General features: G+C 34.5%; 1 protein-coding gene, 1 long non-coding RNA gene, 1 other non-coding gene and 1 pseudogene across 7 annotated transcripts; 2 read left to right on the top strand and 2 right to left on the bottom strand.

Moving 5' to 3' along the window:
• The first annotated feature begins 1431 nt into the window (after window positions 1–1431).
• Window positions 1432–2846, top strand: LOC150033507 (uncharacterized). Its single transcript, XR_016523870.1, has 2 exons — window positions 1432–1708; window positions 1835–2846. It is a non-coding gene; the product is annotated as an uncharacterized LOC150033507 (long non-coding RNA).
• Window positions 2373–13459, bottom strand: LOC120088039 (Phosphoglycerate mutase family protein). Of its 4 annotated transcripts, XR_005484803.2 has the most exons (9): window positions 12925–13459; window positions 12673–12751; window positions 11557–11643; window positions 9894–9944; window positions 9679–9789; window positions 9289–9420; window positions 3451–4956; window positions 3004–3079; window positions 2373–2844 (listed from the first exon to the last, which is right to left on the bottom strand). XR_005484803.2 is itself a non-coding variant. In XM_039045061.2 (8 exons), exons 1-8 carry the CDS (start codon window positions 12942–12944, stop codon window positions 2624–2626), a joined length of 777 nt encoding a protein of 258 aa, XP_038900989.1. In that variant the 5' UTR covers window positions 12945–13459; the 3' UTR covers window positions 2373–2623. The 4 variants fall into 4 exon arrangements, 3 of the variants coding, with proteins under 3 accessions (XP_038900989.1, XP_090161997.1, XP_038900988.1); XM_039045061.2 differs by lacking the exon at window positions 3451–4956; XM_090305871.1 differs by lacking the exon at window positions 3451–4956 and having other exon boundaries at window positions 11389–11643; window positions 12925–13160.
• LOC150033506 (uncharacterized) lies at window positions 5358–8616 on the top strand (annotated as a pseudogene). The gene is made up of 2 exons (XR_016523869.1): window positions 5358–7054; window positions 7722–8616. The product of XR_016523869.1 is annotated as an uncharacterized LOC150033506 (transcript).
• LOC120089570 (U2 spliceosomal RNA) lies at window positions 11185–11377 on the bottom strand. Its single transcript, XR_005485245.2, has one exon. It is a non-coding gene; the product is annotated as a U2 spliceosomal RNA (small nuclear RNA).
• Window positions 13460–15079: the final 1620 nt, after the last annotated feature.

Genomic DNA, 15079 nt, shown 5'->3' with positions numbered 1-15079 from the left:
GTTTACAGAATCATTGTAGGTAGAAATTAGAAACATACCTCATCCTCACTAGTGAGAATTATCGGTTCTTTGTTTGTCAGTCTTTTCCCACCACTTATTCTAGCAATCCTCAATCTTTCACCGACCTTTGTTCTTCCTTCAATTCTCTTTTTTCATATCTTTAATCATTCTTTGAATGGATTTAGAAGGGTCTATTATTTTTAAATTTATTAGTTAAAAATGTTGCTAAATAACTAATATTCCGTTTCGGTTGGGGAATCCAAAAATGTAGGAAAATATTTTTGTATATCAAAGATTCTTTCTATTTGCCAAAAGATTTCAAATAAAATATTAATTTAAAACTATTTCCTAAATCTGTAATTATTTTTTTAAAAAATATAAACATCTCTACATATAACATCCAAGCATTCCTTTTCAACAATTATTTATTATCTTTGATGGTTTGAAACAATGTATATAGGAGATTGCAGTGCATTGTCAAAAAGAAAAACTATATGGTGTTTTTTATTTCACTACATGTGAAGACGATGTGAAAACCATGGAAATTGTCGAGTTTCTTATTCCACAAAATAGGTTGCTTGGAATTGTGCTTCTATTCTTAAAATATCATTTTTGGGGTCCCTTTCAACACTATGAGTTTCGATTTTCCTGACAGATAAGCGAAAGTTAGAGAAGAGTATATATGAGAAGGTGTATTTCTTCAATGATTTATAGCCACTTACCAGAACGGATGCGATTATTATGAGGGTTCACAGAGATTTCTTGTTGTAGGTGGATTGAGGAGTGAAGGTTTATGGTTGGTCGCTCGGAAAGAAATTTGTTCTCGCTTCACGATTTGTTGATGTTGGCTAAAAATTTTCAAAATCTCTAATTTTGTTTTGGGAAAGATTGTTTGGTATTTTGAATGAACTCCTTGAGTTGTGTATCAATCTTGTCAAGTAGGTCTTACTTTCAGATTTGGAAGTTGCATTGATTATCTTGATAATTTGTTCAATTACAGTGTATTTTGGTTTTTTTTTAATTGTTAGAAACTCTTCAAAGTCTATATTTGAACGTCCGAAGTTTTAATTCCGATGGGGTATTTTTGACAATTTTGCACTTTAATTTTTTTAATTAATTTTTTGATATTTTCATTTTTATAATAATAATAATAATTATTATTTTATTTTTTTTTTATTTTTGTTTTTTTTTGTCATTTATCTAGTCAACCCCATTTTCTAGCTTCTCAAGCTTATGCCCAATAAGCCCAAGGCTCTTTTCCTCTCCATAATTCTTTGATTTCTTAGGAATCCAGTTGGTTTTTTTGGGACCCATTAAAATTCAAAAACCCACGTTTAAGAAGTCCATTGAGTAATTCACATTTTTCCACTTCTGACGGCAAGTGGACCTCAACCTTTCTATTTAAATTTGGACCATTTGGCATAGCTTGATAGTCGAAAAGTTCTTCCTCCAACGTTTTTTCGTGCGTCTGCCAACTCTTTTTTTTGGTATTGTTCTTCCTCCTTTAGGTATTACTTCTATCTCCTTCGATAGATGCATCCACTTCCACCAAGTCCTTATCTCCAACCATCTCACCTTCCATCACTGTCCATGGATACGCATGATCAAGTTTGCTTCTTCTTTTCCATCTTCATGAACACTCTCTATTCCTTCTTGATCGTTGCTTTTCCACGATTAAAGAGATCCTTCCACAGATGAACTTCCAATTGTAAGCTCACTTGAAATTTCATATTCAACTCCCACTACTATCGTCTATTATTTCTTTTGCCGATTCTTCTTCCTCTGCCTTAATATCTGCTTGTCTTTTCTCCTCTCTTTCTCTATCTCTTTGCAGATATTCAAGGAATATTTCTTGCAATGCTCTCACATCTCTCTATATCTCTAACATCGTTTCATTCAACTGATCACGATTTATTTTAAAATTGGTGTTCTAGGATGAACAACTCTGATACCAAATTGTTAGGATCCCTTCTAACAAGAACACTCAACAATACAAAGAGCAAACATAGAACACTAAAAGAAAGATTTATATTGCAATAATGAATAAATTACAATATAACATAGCCTTTCGAGAGGGCTATTCTCTCCCAATATTTCCAATTAGGAAACCACTACCAAATTCTTCACACCCTCCTCTCTACCCAACTCCTATTTATAATAAAAAGCCTTAACCAACTTACTAAATAATTACTAATTTGCCCCTTCTAATACTCAAACTAATATTTCACTAATTATCTCACTATATTCCTAACTAGGGGCCTTACAATAATTTGAGTGGCAAAAATATGTAACTTTCTTATCATGATTTTTTTCTAATATTGTGGAGTGGGAGGATCAAACCTCGAACTTTGAAGTTGATAGTATCTACTTGATGACAGTTGAAATATGCTCATTTTCGCTTTCTTAATAGGCCATTAATCCGAATGTTCTCCACATTTTAAATGTAATTACATTAAAAAAATGTAACATTATTCATTTTGGTCAGTATAGTATGATAATGGCAGGCCTTGCATAACTCTCTAGGATTAAGCATGTGAATGCTCAAACTAGTAAAATGAATTTTCACTTGCCTGTGCTCGAATCAATTGACACCGACATGATAATCCAACATAGAACCGTCTATCTAACCAGAATTTTTATCTCCTCCAAATCCAGACTGCAGATAATTTGTCTGGTGAAGATGGCTAACATCACCCCATGTTTCTATCTTCCATTTGTCTCCATCAGACAAGTGAAATATATTCACAGATGTATTCAGTATCTTCCCTCCATGCTTCTGAGGATGAGCTCGCTTACACAGCGCTCGGATTGTACCGCCATGAGTGACCACAACTACTCGTTGCCCTGTGCTTTAAACGGGCAAATATTAGTAAAGAAACTCAGCCTCAAATTGGACACTTTCCAACTGCAAAGAGAACTTTCAGTTGAACCAAAATGTTTTTCTCCTCATATTTGTTTATTTTCCTTGACAAGGTGAATATGTTCAACCACGGGAGTAATTACCTCTATGTTTATTTCCAATCTTTTGCAATGAAGATGTGCAACGCTGATAAAGTTGATCAAGACTTTCTCCACCACCCTACATTTAGCCAATAGTAAAGTAAATAATTTCAGTAAATATCCTATGTGCCAGAACCAGAATATTGTAGATGCAATATCTTTGTTTTTTCATAAGAAACAGATACTTGTATTAAAAAAAAAAGAACAAAGGAAAATAACCTAAGGGCGGGGGTTGAGAAGACCACCCAAAAGCGCTTGTAAATAAGAGCCTTCTAGTTAAAAATCATCGAAAGACTATAATTACAAAAGTGTTTGGTGTAGTTTGTGCACCACCAAGAAGCTATATGTTGAACAACAGTCTAAAAGGAATCAAAAGAATTAGACTTATCTTCAAAAATTCTACTATTCCTATTGTTCCAACTGCACCACAAAAGGGATTGAGAAGCATACCTCCAAAGGATGTTCCCTCTAGGACCAAAAGCTTTACTATCTAGCCTATCAATCAACCAATCATCGATCTTGCTTCGGAGGCAATATTCCGAGCCAAAAGTTCTAAACAAGAGATTCCAACCCTTCTTGGCAAAGTCACAATGCAGAAACAAATGGTCAAGGGACTCCTCGTTTTTAAGGCAAAGGGACAGAAGGACCAAGAGAAAAATGTTGAAGCTTCCTTTGAAACTTGTCATGAGTATTAAGACTTCAATAAGCAAGGGACCATAGGAAAAACTTCACCTTTTTTGGAATTTTAAGTTTCCAGATGATATGCACCAGAGGAAAAGTGAGAAGGGAGGCTCTCTTAGCAATATTCAGAAAAATAGTTTTACTTGTAAACTTTCCCGAGGCATCTAGCTTCCTCTTAAGACTATCATGTCCACTCTGAGGAGCGGCAATCTGTTAGGTATCTTTCCCCTCCTGCACTTAGAAAACCCAACAACACAACAACCACAAAGAATACCCAGAAAAACAGAGCAATATCCTTGGTCTCAGAGTGAATTATTTACAGAGAATGTTCAAGGAACTTACACTAGAAAAGGAAACAAGAACACAAAAGAGGAATAATAAAGATAATAGAAAGGATAAGAAACATAACGATCTAGCCGATTCGAGAGGGCTAGAATTCTCTCCTTCAAGCCAAGGAAGCTTCTCCCAAAATGATTCCTACCCTTCCAGCCTCCCTCCATTTTGTTTATAGCCCAGTCTTGTGGTCTCCCTTTTGGATTCCATTTTCCTCACGGTTACTACCTCCTCCCACAATCCTAGGTGTAATTCCTCTTCTACCCCTCCTCTTATAAGTGTGTATGATTGGAGGTTTAACAATACCACCCGCCTCGAAATGCACCTTGTCCTCAAGGTGGAGATAAGGGAACTGTTCTTTCATCAAGTAAACCAACTCCCATGATGCTTCACTCTTTGGTAAGTCTTTCCATTTTACTAGTCATTCGTTTGCAGCCAATTCCCTGTTCCAACGAATCCCCATGATGAATTATGGGACTACCTGTAATTCAAATTCCTCGGTTAATGCTGGCGGGTGTTGTTGCACCCTGATTTGCTCACCCAACTTTTTCTTCAACTGAGAAATATGGAACACATTATGGATGTTTGCCTTTGGAGGTAACTCTAGTTTATATGCCACCTCACTAATTCGTTCCAGCACTTGGTAAGGGCCATAGAATTTTGGAGCCAGCTTTTCACAATGTTTCCTTGCTAAATAACATTGTCTACAGGGGTGGAGTTTCAAAAACACTTCATCTCCTACCTCGAAGTATAGCTCCCTTTTATTCATATCGGCTTGCTTTTTCATTCTGTTCCTTGCCACCTATAAAGCACCGAACACTCCTAAATGGCCAAGTGACATGTCCGACACCAACACGCCGCCGACACATGTCCGACACGACAGAATATTTTATTATTTTTTTTTAATTTCCGACACAGCTGGGACATGGGTGGGATGCGACTCTGCAAAATTTAAAAAAAAAAAAAAAACAATGAAAGCTTATAAAAGTTAGCCCTACCCAAAAACTCAAATTTATATCAACTCAAGCCCAAAACTTTTAGGGTTATTGTGTTTTTTATTTTAATTTCTCAAAATCTATTACTCCACTTTGACTCCTCAAAATCTCAAAACTCTCCACACCCAAGTCCAACCAACGAACTCGACACTCGATCGACGGCCAACCACACCTCCACGCCCAAAATGCCATGTCCAAACCTCCACGCCCAGACACACCGGCAACTTCTTCTGTTCTCCACGTCCAAACCTCCACGCCCAAACTTCTTTCGACTTCTCCACACCCAAACATACCGGCGATTTGGTTTGTTTCTTCCCTTTTCTTTTGCATTTTTCTCCCTTTCATGAACATACTGTTTTTGTTTGAACATTAATGTTTGAACTGAACAGTCATGTTTTTTTTCTTTCCATTAAATCTTATTTTGTTCTTTTTGTTTTATTTAAAAGTAGTATGACAGAATCATCTTCAAGTCATACTGAAATCAATTAAAAAATGACTACCGATGATGAAACAAAACCGTTATGGCAATATGTTACAAAAAATGAAAGATTGAATGAAGGAGGGAGAATATTTCTTGGCAAGGTAATTTTTGTCAAGAAAATAGAAAAAGGTTCTTATACAAGAGTTAGGGCACATATACTAAAATTGAGTGGATTTGGGATTGGAGTATGTAAAAAAAAAAATCACCCCTAAAGATCTCGCTGAAATGCAAAAGTTAGAAGATGAAGCTAAAGCACGTATTGCAAGGAATGCTCCTAAACAAGTTCCTTTACCACCTTCACGACATATGCAAACTGAATCTCAATCCTTTGGAACGGGAAGTATGGGTAGCTATTCATATTCTTATTCAACAATGGAACAAAAGGAAAGGAATGGAAATGTTAGTGCACTGGAAAAGTCATTTAATTTGGCAATTCGTGATCAAGTGGATTCAGAGATAGCTAGAATGTTTTATTCTTCAGGTTTGCCTTTCCACTTGGCTAGAAATCCACAATATGTGAACGCATTTACTTTGGTTGCAAATAATGCTTTGTCGGGTTATTTACCTCCAGGGTATAATAAATTGAGAACAACTCTTCTCCAAAAAGAAAAGGCAAATATAGAGAGATTGTTGCAATCTGTGAAAAGTACATGGTCTCAAAAGGGGGTAAGTATTGTCAGTGATGGATGGAGCGATTCGCAGAGGAGATCATTGATTAACTTTATGGCAATTACAGAAGGAGGACCAATGTTTCTTAAAGCTGTAGATTGCTCAGGCGAGACTAAAAGACAAATACTTCAAGCAAATTTGATGAAAGAAGTTATAAATGAGGTGGGACATGAGAATGTGATTCAAATAATCACTGACAATGCTGCAAATTGTAGTGGTGCAAGACATTATTGAATCACAGTTCCCCAACATAGTTTGGACACCTTGTGTAGTTCATATTCTCAATCTTGCTTTGAAGAACATTTGTGCTGCAAGAAATATTGATAGTAATCAACATGTATTTGCAGAGTGTAGCTGGATTTCTAAAATTTCTGATGATGTTATGTTTGTCACGCACTTTATCATGAACCATTCCATGAGGCTTGCTATGTTCAATGAGTTTGTGTCTTTGAAGTTACTTGCAGTAGCAGAAACACGATTTGCATCTACCATCATTATGCTTAGAAGATTTAAACTCATTAAGGGTGACTTGCAAACAATGGTTATCAATGATAAATGGGGATGCTACAGAGAAGATGATATGGTGAAAGCAAGACGTGTAAAGGAGTTGGTACTTAATGATATTTGGTGGGATAAAGATTGATTATATTCTTTCTTTTACTGCTCCTATTTATGATATGATCAGAGATTGTGATACGGACAAACCTTGCCTCCATTTGGTATATGATATGTGGGACACCATGATTGAAAAACTGAAGGTGGCAATCTATAGACATGAAGGAAAGCATGCAGATGAATCCTCATCTATTTATGAAATGGTGCATCAAATTTTGATTGACCATTGGAATAAAAATAACACTCCTCTCCATTGTTTGGCACATTCTTTAAATCCAAGGTATTCTAAGACATCTTATATCTTTATTTTATATTTTCAATATCTAAATCAAGGCTTCGTTTGGGATTGTTGTAGCTTTTAAAATAATTGTTGGTAGTTGTGTTTTTACAAAAATAAGTTGTGAAGAAGTAAAATAGTATTTGATAAATTTCAACTTAAACTTGAAAAAATAGGTTGAATGTTTGGTAAATAAATACAAAAACATCTTATTTTAGATATAATAACTAAAATACTTATAATCAACTTCTTTTTTTATTTTTTTGTAATTTAAAATTTTTTATAATTGTTTATTATGATAAATTTTGTTTTGTTATAGATTAATTTTTAAATATTAAGGGAAATAGCTTTATTTAAAAAAAAAAATCAAAATGGTATTTTTTTTTAATCGATGCATTTAACTCATGAAAAATAGAAAATAGATTTAATTATGTGAGAAATATATAAATATATAAAATAATCTTCTTTTTAAATTAAAAAATCTAAAACTAAATATTAATTAAAAATTCTACCTGATTTTAGGAGAATCTAAAAGCTAGTAGGATATTGCTTCTAAAATAGACGTGAAATTAACGTGTTTTTAAAAGTGATTTTAACATATTTAATTTAAATCTGTTTTACCAAATGCAAAAAATGGTTAATATTTTTTCCAAATGGCTTTTTGATACAGCTAATGCAATGCAAACATAGCCTAAGTTTGGGTGCAAGGGGGACACTCCCCCTTTCACTTACTTGGGCTATCCTATTGGAGGGGTTCACAGTGCCAAGGAAGATTGGAGATCTCTTGAGAAGCGGTTTAAATCGAAGGTGGACAACTGGTGAGGAATTTCCCTCTCAAAAGGTGGTAGACTAACCCTAGCTCATTTGGTGCTAAATAGTCTTCCTTGTTATTTCTTCTCTCTTATGCAAGCTCCAGTAAGTATTATAAACAAGTTGGAAAGATCATAAAAGACTTTGTTTGGAACAGTGGGACTTGCAAGCCTGCCTCCCACCTCATTAAATGGACTCCTACATCCCTCCTTATAATCCATGGAGGCCTTGGAATTGGGTCCCTTCGTCAAAAAAACATAGCTCTTCTTATGAAGTGGCTTGGGAGGTTTTGTCATGTAGATGCAATATCTTAAGACATTTACTAGACCACCTAATCTCTCCACTATTGATCAAAATTACAAGCGCTAACATGCATACTCAGCTGCACATAGAGAGTTCAGTAATGGACAATAGTTGTTAATTTAAATATCCTTTGAGAGCCTTAGAGGTATATTAGGCTTATTAGTAGGATAATAGTAAGGATATATAAGGGGTCATTAGCCAGGAGTGTCTTGGTTATAAATATAGTATGTTAGGGACCTTAAAGGTTGTGAAGATATTAGTAGAATTTTAAGTGTGGGAAACTCGGGAGAAAGTATCCCTCTCGAAAGGCTATGGTATATTGTAAAATCTATTGATATCGCAATTTACATGTCTATCTTTTAGTGTTCTTTGTTGTTTTTGAGTATTCTTGTTAGGTGCTAATGTAACACATCCATCTTACATTGGAACCATAAATCATTTTGGAAGCAAAAGTTGGAGTTCACAGATGTATTTAGTAGTGTTCTATGTGTAGAGAAGCATCAGAGAGCCTTGAACATATATTTTCTAGCATTGTCAATTTGGTCATTTGATTTGGATCCATTTTCTAGAGACCGTCAAGATTTTGATCGCCACGTAATAGAAATTTAAGGTTGATGTTAAAGGAGGTCCTCTTGCATCCTCCCCCTTCAAGGATGAAGGTAGATTTTTCTTTACTTTGCTAGGCTTGCTTTTTTGCAGTTATTTGATTAGAGAGAATCAACAGACTTTTTAGAGAGGTCATTACATTTAACACCTTTGTGGGGGATTCAGTTTCTAACATGTTTTGCAATAGTCTATTTGGCTTCATCTCTTCTTGTAGTTGGTATGACTCCTTCCATGAAAGTTTTGCTTCTCATTTTCCTAAAAATAATTTTTTTAATAAAAAAACCCCTTAAAAAATATCCAGCTAACTACATATTTTCGCAAAGTTTGCATACTGGATAAATTTGGAGACAAAATGACAAAACCAGTTAGTAGAAAAGCTATTTCCATACAACTCCCAGTAGACTTTCCATAATGTTCTTTGATCTTCAAGACTGATTTATTTAATGAATAACCGGTTTAATGCTCCAATGATTTCAAGATACCTACTATCGATATATGCATAAACTAATATTACTTACCGGAATTGTCTGGTCTGACCTGTGAGATCTCAAAGCCTCAGAAGCTTCAGGGTTTGTTATGACTGCCTCGCGATACACAAGACCTTGAAGATCTCCTAAATTTCTTTCCCTCAAGTCAGGATCTTTAGTAACCTAAAAGTGATCTCCAACAAAATTTCCAACAATAATAAGAATAACAGTCAAATTTCACTTGTTACCAATTATACTGCGTTAAAACATATAAAGACTCAAAACCCAAGAATGTCCAAAGCTATTTCACTGATTTTAGGGCATAAGTATTAGTGATCACCAACCATTTCCGTTAGGAAGCGAGTGCCCCACTATATATAATTAGGTGAAAAGGGCAGAGAAGAAAAAAGAACAACGAGCATGGCCCAACAGAAGTCATACCTCCAGATTACCACATGTAGTTGCAATTATCTGTGCAGTTTCAAGAGCTCTTTTTAAGTCAGAAGAGTATACAGCAGAGATTGGAGGCTCCTTGGCCAGCCGATTTGCAACCTGCAAAATAAGAATTAAGAGTTCAAAACAGCCTTTGTACATAAGTTTAACAGCCTTTATGTTACATGTTGAGACTAAGACATGAAACATAAGTTTTAACTCACTGCAACTGCTTGCTGTCGCCCAGCTTCATTTAATTCAACGTCCAGATGTCCCTGTATAAAACATAAAATTCAGATGAAGTTGAAATGGGAAAATGATCAGAAGCACAGTTTACATTCAAGATTAACAAGCGTGACAAAAGTTATAATAGGTGAATTCAATTCACTGGAAAATTTGTAAGGATTTTAGTTAATGTGTGGAGGTGAAGATTCAAACCTCTAACTTTTTTGTCAAGGATACATGTCTTAGTTAGAGTATTGATAACTAATATAATATTAAATTTACTAGAAACCTATAAGCTTAAACTTTTGGGTTGATTGGTGATTGAATGGAATCAAAGCAAGAAGTCTTGAGTTCAGTTTTTTGTTAAGTCATTTCCTCCCTTTTTTGATTTTTTTTTAAACAAAAACAAACTTTTCATTAATGAAAAGAGATTATTATTCAAATTACAAAGAGACATAAAAATCATAGAACTCAAAGAGAACATGGGATCATTTCCTCCCTAATTAATATTAAATTCCACTTATTGGGCCTTCAAACAAATTTCAAACCCACAAGTGAAGTGTTATTGTGTTGATATATATATATATATAATGTATGGATGGATAATCAAATTTACCATAACCTACAACTTTTATTTTGTTTCATTTGAGAGGTTCAAGATTTTTTTTCATGAGAAATTAACCATGTAAATAAAGATTCCTAATAGAGACTTTACTATTTAATTGAAAACTTTCTTAAAACATAATTTAATTGATTTTTTAAGAGATTAAACGGCGAATAATTCACCCTAGGGAATGTTCCCCACCAATTTCCCATGGGGATTCCCCACCCCTATCCCTACAAAATTAAATGGAGAATTTCGTGAGGATGAGGAATTGAATGGGGGGCGGGGACATCTCTACCTATAAGCTTAATTTTTTGAGTTAATTGATGATTTAACACTTAACCAATTAAACAATGCTCAAATTGGTAGAATAGTTGTACAAGATATAATCTAACAAATATAAGTTCCCAAAGAGTGTCAAACATACAAGTTGGTTCCTCAACTAAAATAATCAATCTTAAAAATTAGATTAAATTACATTTTTTTCTCCCAGAAGTCTGTTTTTTTTTTTTTTTTTTTTTTTTTTGAAAAAATAGTTGGAGTTAATATTCTATATTGTCCTTTAAGTTTCAAAATTTGAAAACTTTTTTCCTCTTAAAAAACCTACCCCTGCTCCAAAACCCAAACCCTCGAGACGTTATTGGTTTTCTTTATTAGGCTTACTCAATGATTTGAACCTGGAATAGGACGGATGTGCCAGGCCCAAGCTGTAGTGCAACGCATGGGCGACGCTCGAGGGCCCTGGCAGCAAGCCACCATGATGGACCCTCCCCCTTTAAAAATTAATTTAATATCATGTGAGCCGATGGCCCATGTATTAGATATTAAACTGATAAGAACAACTACACTTGATCTTAGCCAAAAGGCCAAAAAAGGTATATGATTTGAACCTGGAATAATTCACACAATAATCCAATGAAGTAGTAAAGGCCTTCCCCCATTTCAAAACGACAGGTATAAGTAAACCTCCATCAAAGTTGTTCCAAATTGAGCATGCAAATTAGCACTTCGACAAAACTTGATCCTAGCTCACATAAGCATTCTAACACATAACGCACCCATGTAGCCCCAACAGCCAGCAGAATGGAAGAATGCCTCTGAAATTGATCGATAGCATTATGCCTCCAGTGAGAGAATTGCCATACCTGAAAATTGACCACTCTTCCACAGCAATCAATCCAAATAGAAGAAGATTTTGTCTTCTAATATTACAATTCTTCCAAAATGAATACAGTCTACTAAAAAACCTAGCCTATCTTTCCATCCCTAAGCCTTCCATTTTTCATATGGTACAGCCAATACTAGATTGCCACCTGTACAAAGCTTAATCAATGGAACTAGCATACCAGGTTAGCTAAGGCCTAAATAACAACCTATTACATAAGCCACGTTTATTCATTTTTTGCATCAGTTTTCCTTGATGGCCCATCGCTCATTTTCTTAATCATGCTAAGCCCCTTCCCGTTGCTTCACCTTTTTCATCCTCATATACTGATATACATGAACCTGATTGGAGGCCAATTTCGAGATTCTTGTATTCTATCCAGTATAGGTCCATCTTTGGGCAAAGTCCACAGATTATAGGACCCAAATTTGTGCCTTAATCTCACCTTTAAGCCCATTCACAAACTTCTCTTCTAACACATGCTTCAAAATGGTGCATGGTGTGGTAGTGTTTTAAATTTCCAGCAAATTTTTCTGCATGTACACATTCAAAAAGAAAGGAACTTCTTGCAAATGCTTCCTTCCTATGTCAGTCTAACTTGGTTAATTAGCTACCACTTCAAGTCAATTGTTGTCCTCATCTTCTTTGATGCTTATATTCCCTATTAACGAACTGCTCCCATAAAATCCTGACAGGACGTCTGAGCACTCACCACTAAATTTCATCTGAGATGACTCTTAATTCTTAACGCGCCCGCCCCCACCACCCCCCACCAAAACAAAAAAACCAATTCTTCCGTCCCCTTTTTTACAAGCAATATGTGATGGACCCTACAAGCTTACAGCACTCAGCCATCTCAGGTCTAAAAAAATTGAGGCCATTGTACTTAAAAAATTATTCCTCTTGACAGAAGCTTCAATACATCATCATCACCCTCACTTGATCATGTGTTATTAATTAATAGAACTCATTTAAACGAAATTTCATAGGTTTGCATATGATATAGAACCTGGATTCTTCCATCGGCATTCCAAGCTGTTTCACCGTGCCTTATTACAATAATTTCAGCAACTGCTGGGTTCAGATAGCTGCATATCAACGTCACCATGCGATCAGATTCAAGACAGTCTATAAAATTCAGAAATAACAATAGAAAAAGGAAAAGGGAAAAAGGAAAAAGAATTGAGAAGTTTGTGGTGAAATGAAACCAGAAGAATAGGCACTAGGAGGAAAGGTGGACAAAGAAAATTGATGATCGAACCTGAAATCCGACTCGGCCATGGAAAAGATTGCGTTTCTGAGTGATCGAGTCTCGAGGCTAGTGAAAATTAAGACATCCAAGATCCTCTAGGATGAAGTTGATTTCAGATGCGGAGAATTGAGGAACGGCAATGAAGACTTGGAAGCAGAAATGGGCAACGGAGTAGTAAGAAGATGGAAGCGTAGAGCGCTCATGAGGAGGAATGTGGCCCCATTCAGAATCTGTATTCCATTTCCAATTTGTGCCAAAGAGTTCAATCACTTCCAACCTCTCTTTTGAGAATTTTGTAGTTATGATCCTTTGTTGAGGGTTGTCTAACGCAAGGCCCAGAGGTCACGGACGGGCCAAGTTCCACGGGTATCGGAAGGGACATAGGGAAACAAGCATTCTAAAATGTAAAAATTAGGGTGATGTACTCGATTGAGCCGATCAACGAGCTCAATGGATAATCGAGTCTGAGCTTAATGCTCTAGACCGACCAAATGAGCTCATTTGCTGCTAGAGATACATCTTTGATACCATCATCATTATACATAACCAAAAGTCGACCATCAAAGAAAGGACAAATAGTCTCATTCCACTACCCAAAAGAGGAGTAAGTAATCTTCAAAGTAGAGAATCAGTCTTACTTCTTTTTGTGCTTAATTGAATTAATCACTCATTTACTAACTTGAGCATCAGAAAAGTCAACTCAAAAAATATTGAGACCAGACCAACGCGAACAAGATTGGAGCGCCAACCACCCCTTAAAATGAAAAATAAACCACATCTTATAGAAAAATAAGAGTATATTTGGTAGGCAATCTAAAACATAAATTTGAAAACAATGTATTCAATTATGAAAACAGAGTTTTGTTTCATATTTTTAGATGTGTGGTTGCTCCGAAATAAAAGTTTTATTTAAGCAATTGTTCAAAATGTGTTTGTTAGGGAAATTGTGATGGCAATAAAACTTGTAGATAAAAGAGTATGTCACATACTTGCAGATATGGCAATAAAACCAACTCTAAATTTCGGTATATACAAGTGACGTTTTTTGCCCTTTTTAAATACCAATTTTTTTACTCCTCTTTTTTCTGCAACTTTCAGCTTTTGGTAGCTAAACATATCGAATCATTTTAGGTGTATCAATTAATTGATATACCTAAATATCATTTTTTAATCTCATCTCATGTATGTATTTTCAATTTTTGAATCTGATTTCTTCTCTGCCAATCATTGTTTTTCTTCTCTCTTTAACATGATCGTGATACACTCATCACGTATGTATTTTTTTCAATTTTATTCGCATGTCAATTTTTTCATCTTTCTCATCTATTGTATTTTATTTTTGTTTGATTTCTTTTTTCTTTTTTCTGTTCAATTATAAGAGATCTTTGTGTTTCATTTTAATGTTCGTTGGTTGAATTTGGTGTTTTTTTTTTTTAATTTCGATTTTGATGAATTGATTTGTTGTCTTATTTTAAATCAAGCTTTAATCTTCCTATCTACTTTAAATTTGGTTTATAAGTAGTATATGTATATCTCAATAATTAACATATAAAATATACCAACAAAAAATTTAACGGCAATCAACATTCAATTAGTAACATATTTTGAAGTAAAGCATACATGTTTCATTTTATAAGTATAATATTTTAAGTGTATCAATAGTATAATAGATATAAATCAATAAATACTTAAAGTAAGACATGAGTATATTCATAGTACATCCAATATCAATCAACATTTTAAATGTACTAGTAGTATATCTAACAGTAACCAACATTCAATAAGTACCTTATTATTTCGAAGTAAACTATATGTTTCATTTTATGAACATGATATTCAAGTGTATCAGCAATATATAAGATATAAGATATGAGTATATAAATAGCAGATACTTTAGGTAAGACATGGGTGTATCAACAATATATCTAACTCAATCAACTTTCCAAGTGTATTAGCAATATATCTAACAACGATATCATTCAATCAATAAATTTGATTTTCACCTATTTTGGTTTTTGTCACACATGGATACTTGCTCTATTTTATCCTTTTTTGTTTTTTTTCTCTTTTTAGATGGTGTATAGCTAAATATAAGACCTAATATACTACTGTCGTAATAATTGATATGCATACAATGAAGTACATAATATTCATAGACATCATT

This window comes from Benincasa hispida, chromosome 10, assembly GCF_027475165.1.
Source record: "Benincasa hispida cultivar pf3 chromosome 10, pf3_genome.v1.1, whole genome shotgun sequence".
NCBI classification, from domain to species: domain Eukaryota; kingdom Viridiplantae; phylum Streptophyta; class Magnoliopsida; order Cucurbitales; family Cucurbitaceae; genus Benincasa; species Benincasa hispida.
The sequence above is the reverse complement of the archived record's forward strand: the minus strand, read 5'-3'. Positions and strand labels throughout refer to the sequence as shown.

Excerpts from the sequence above, each read along its gene's own strand:
- LOC120088039 (XM_039045061.2), bottom strand. The coding sequence starts at position 12,944 with ATGGCCGAGTCGGATTTCAG. Across the intron at positions 11,644-12,672 it reads ATGCCGATGGAAGAATCCAG|GTATGGCAATTCTCTCACTG; the intron begins GTTCTATATCAT and ends GTCAATTTTCAG. Across the intron at positions 9,945-11,556 it reads TGGCTGTTGGGGCTACATGG|GGACATCTGGACGTTGAATT; the intron begins GTGCGTTATGTG and ends TGTTTTATACAG.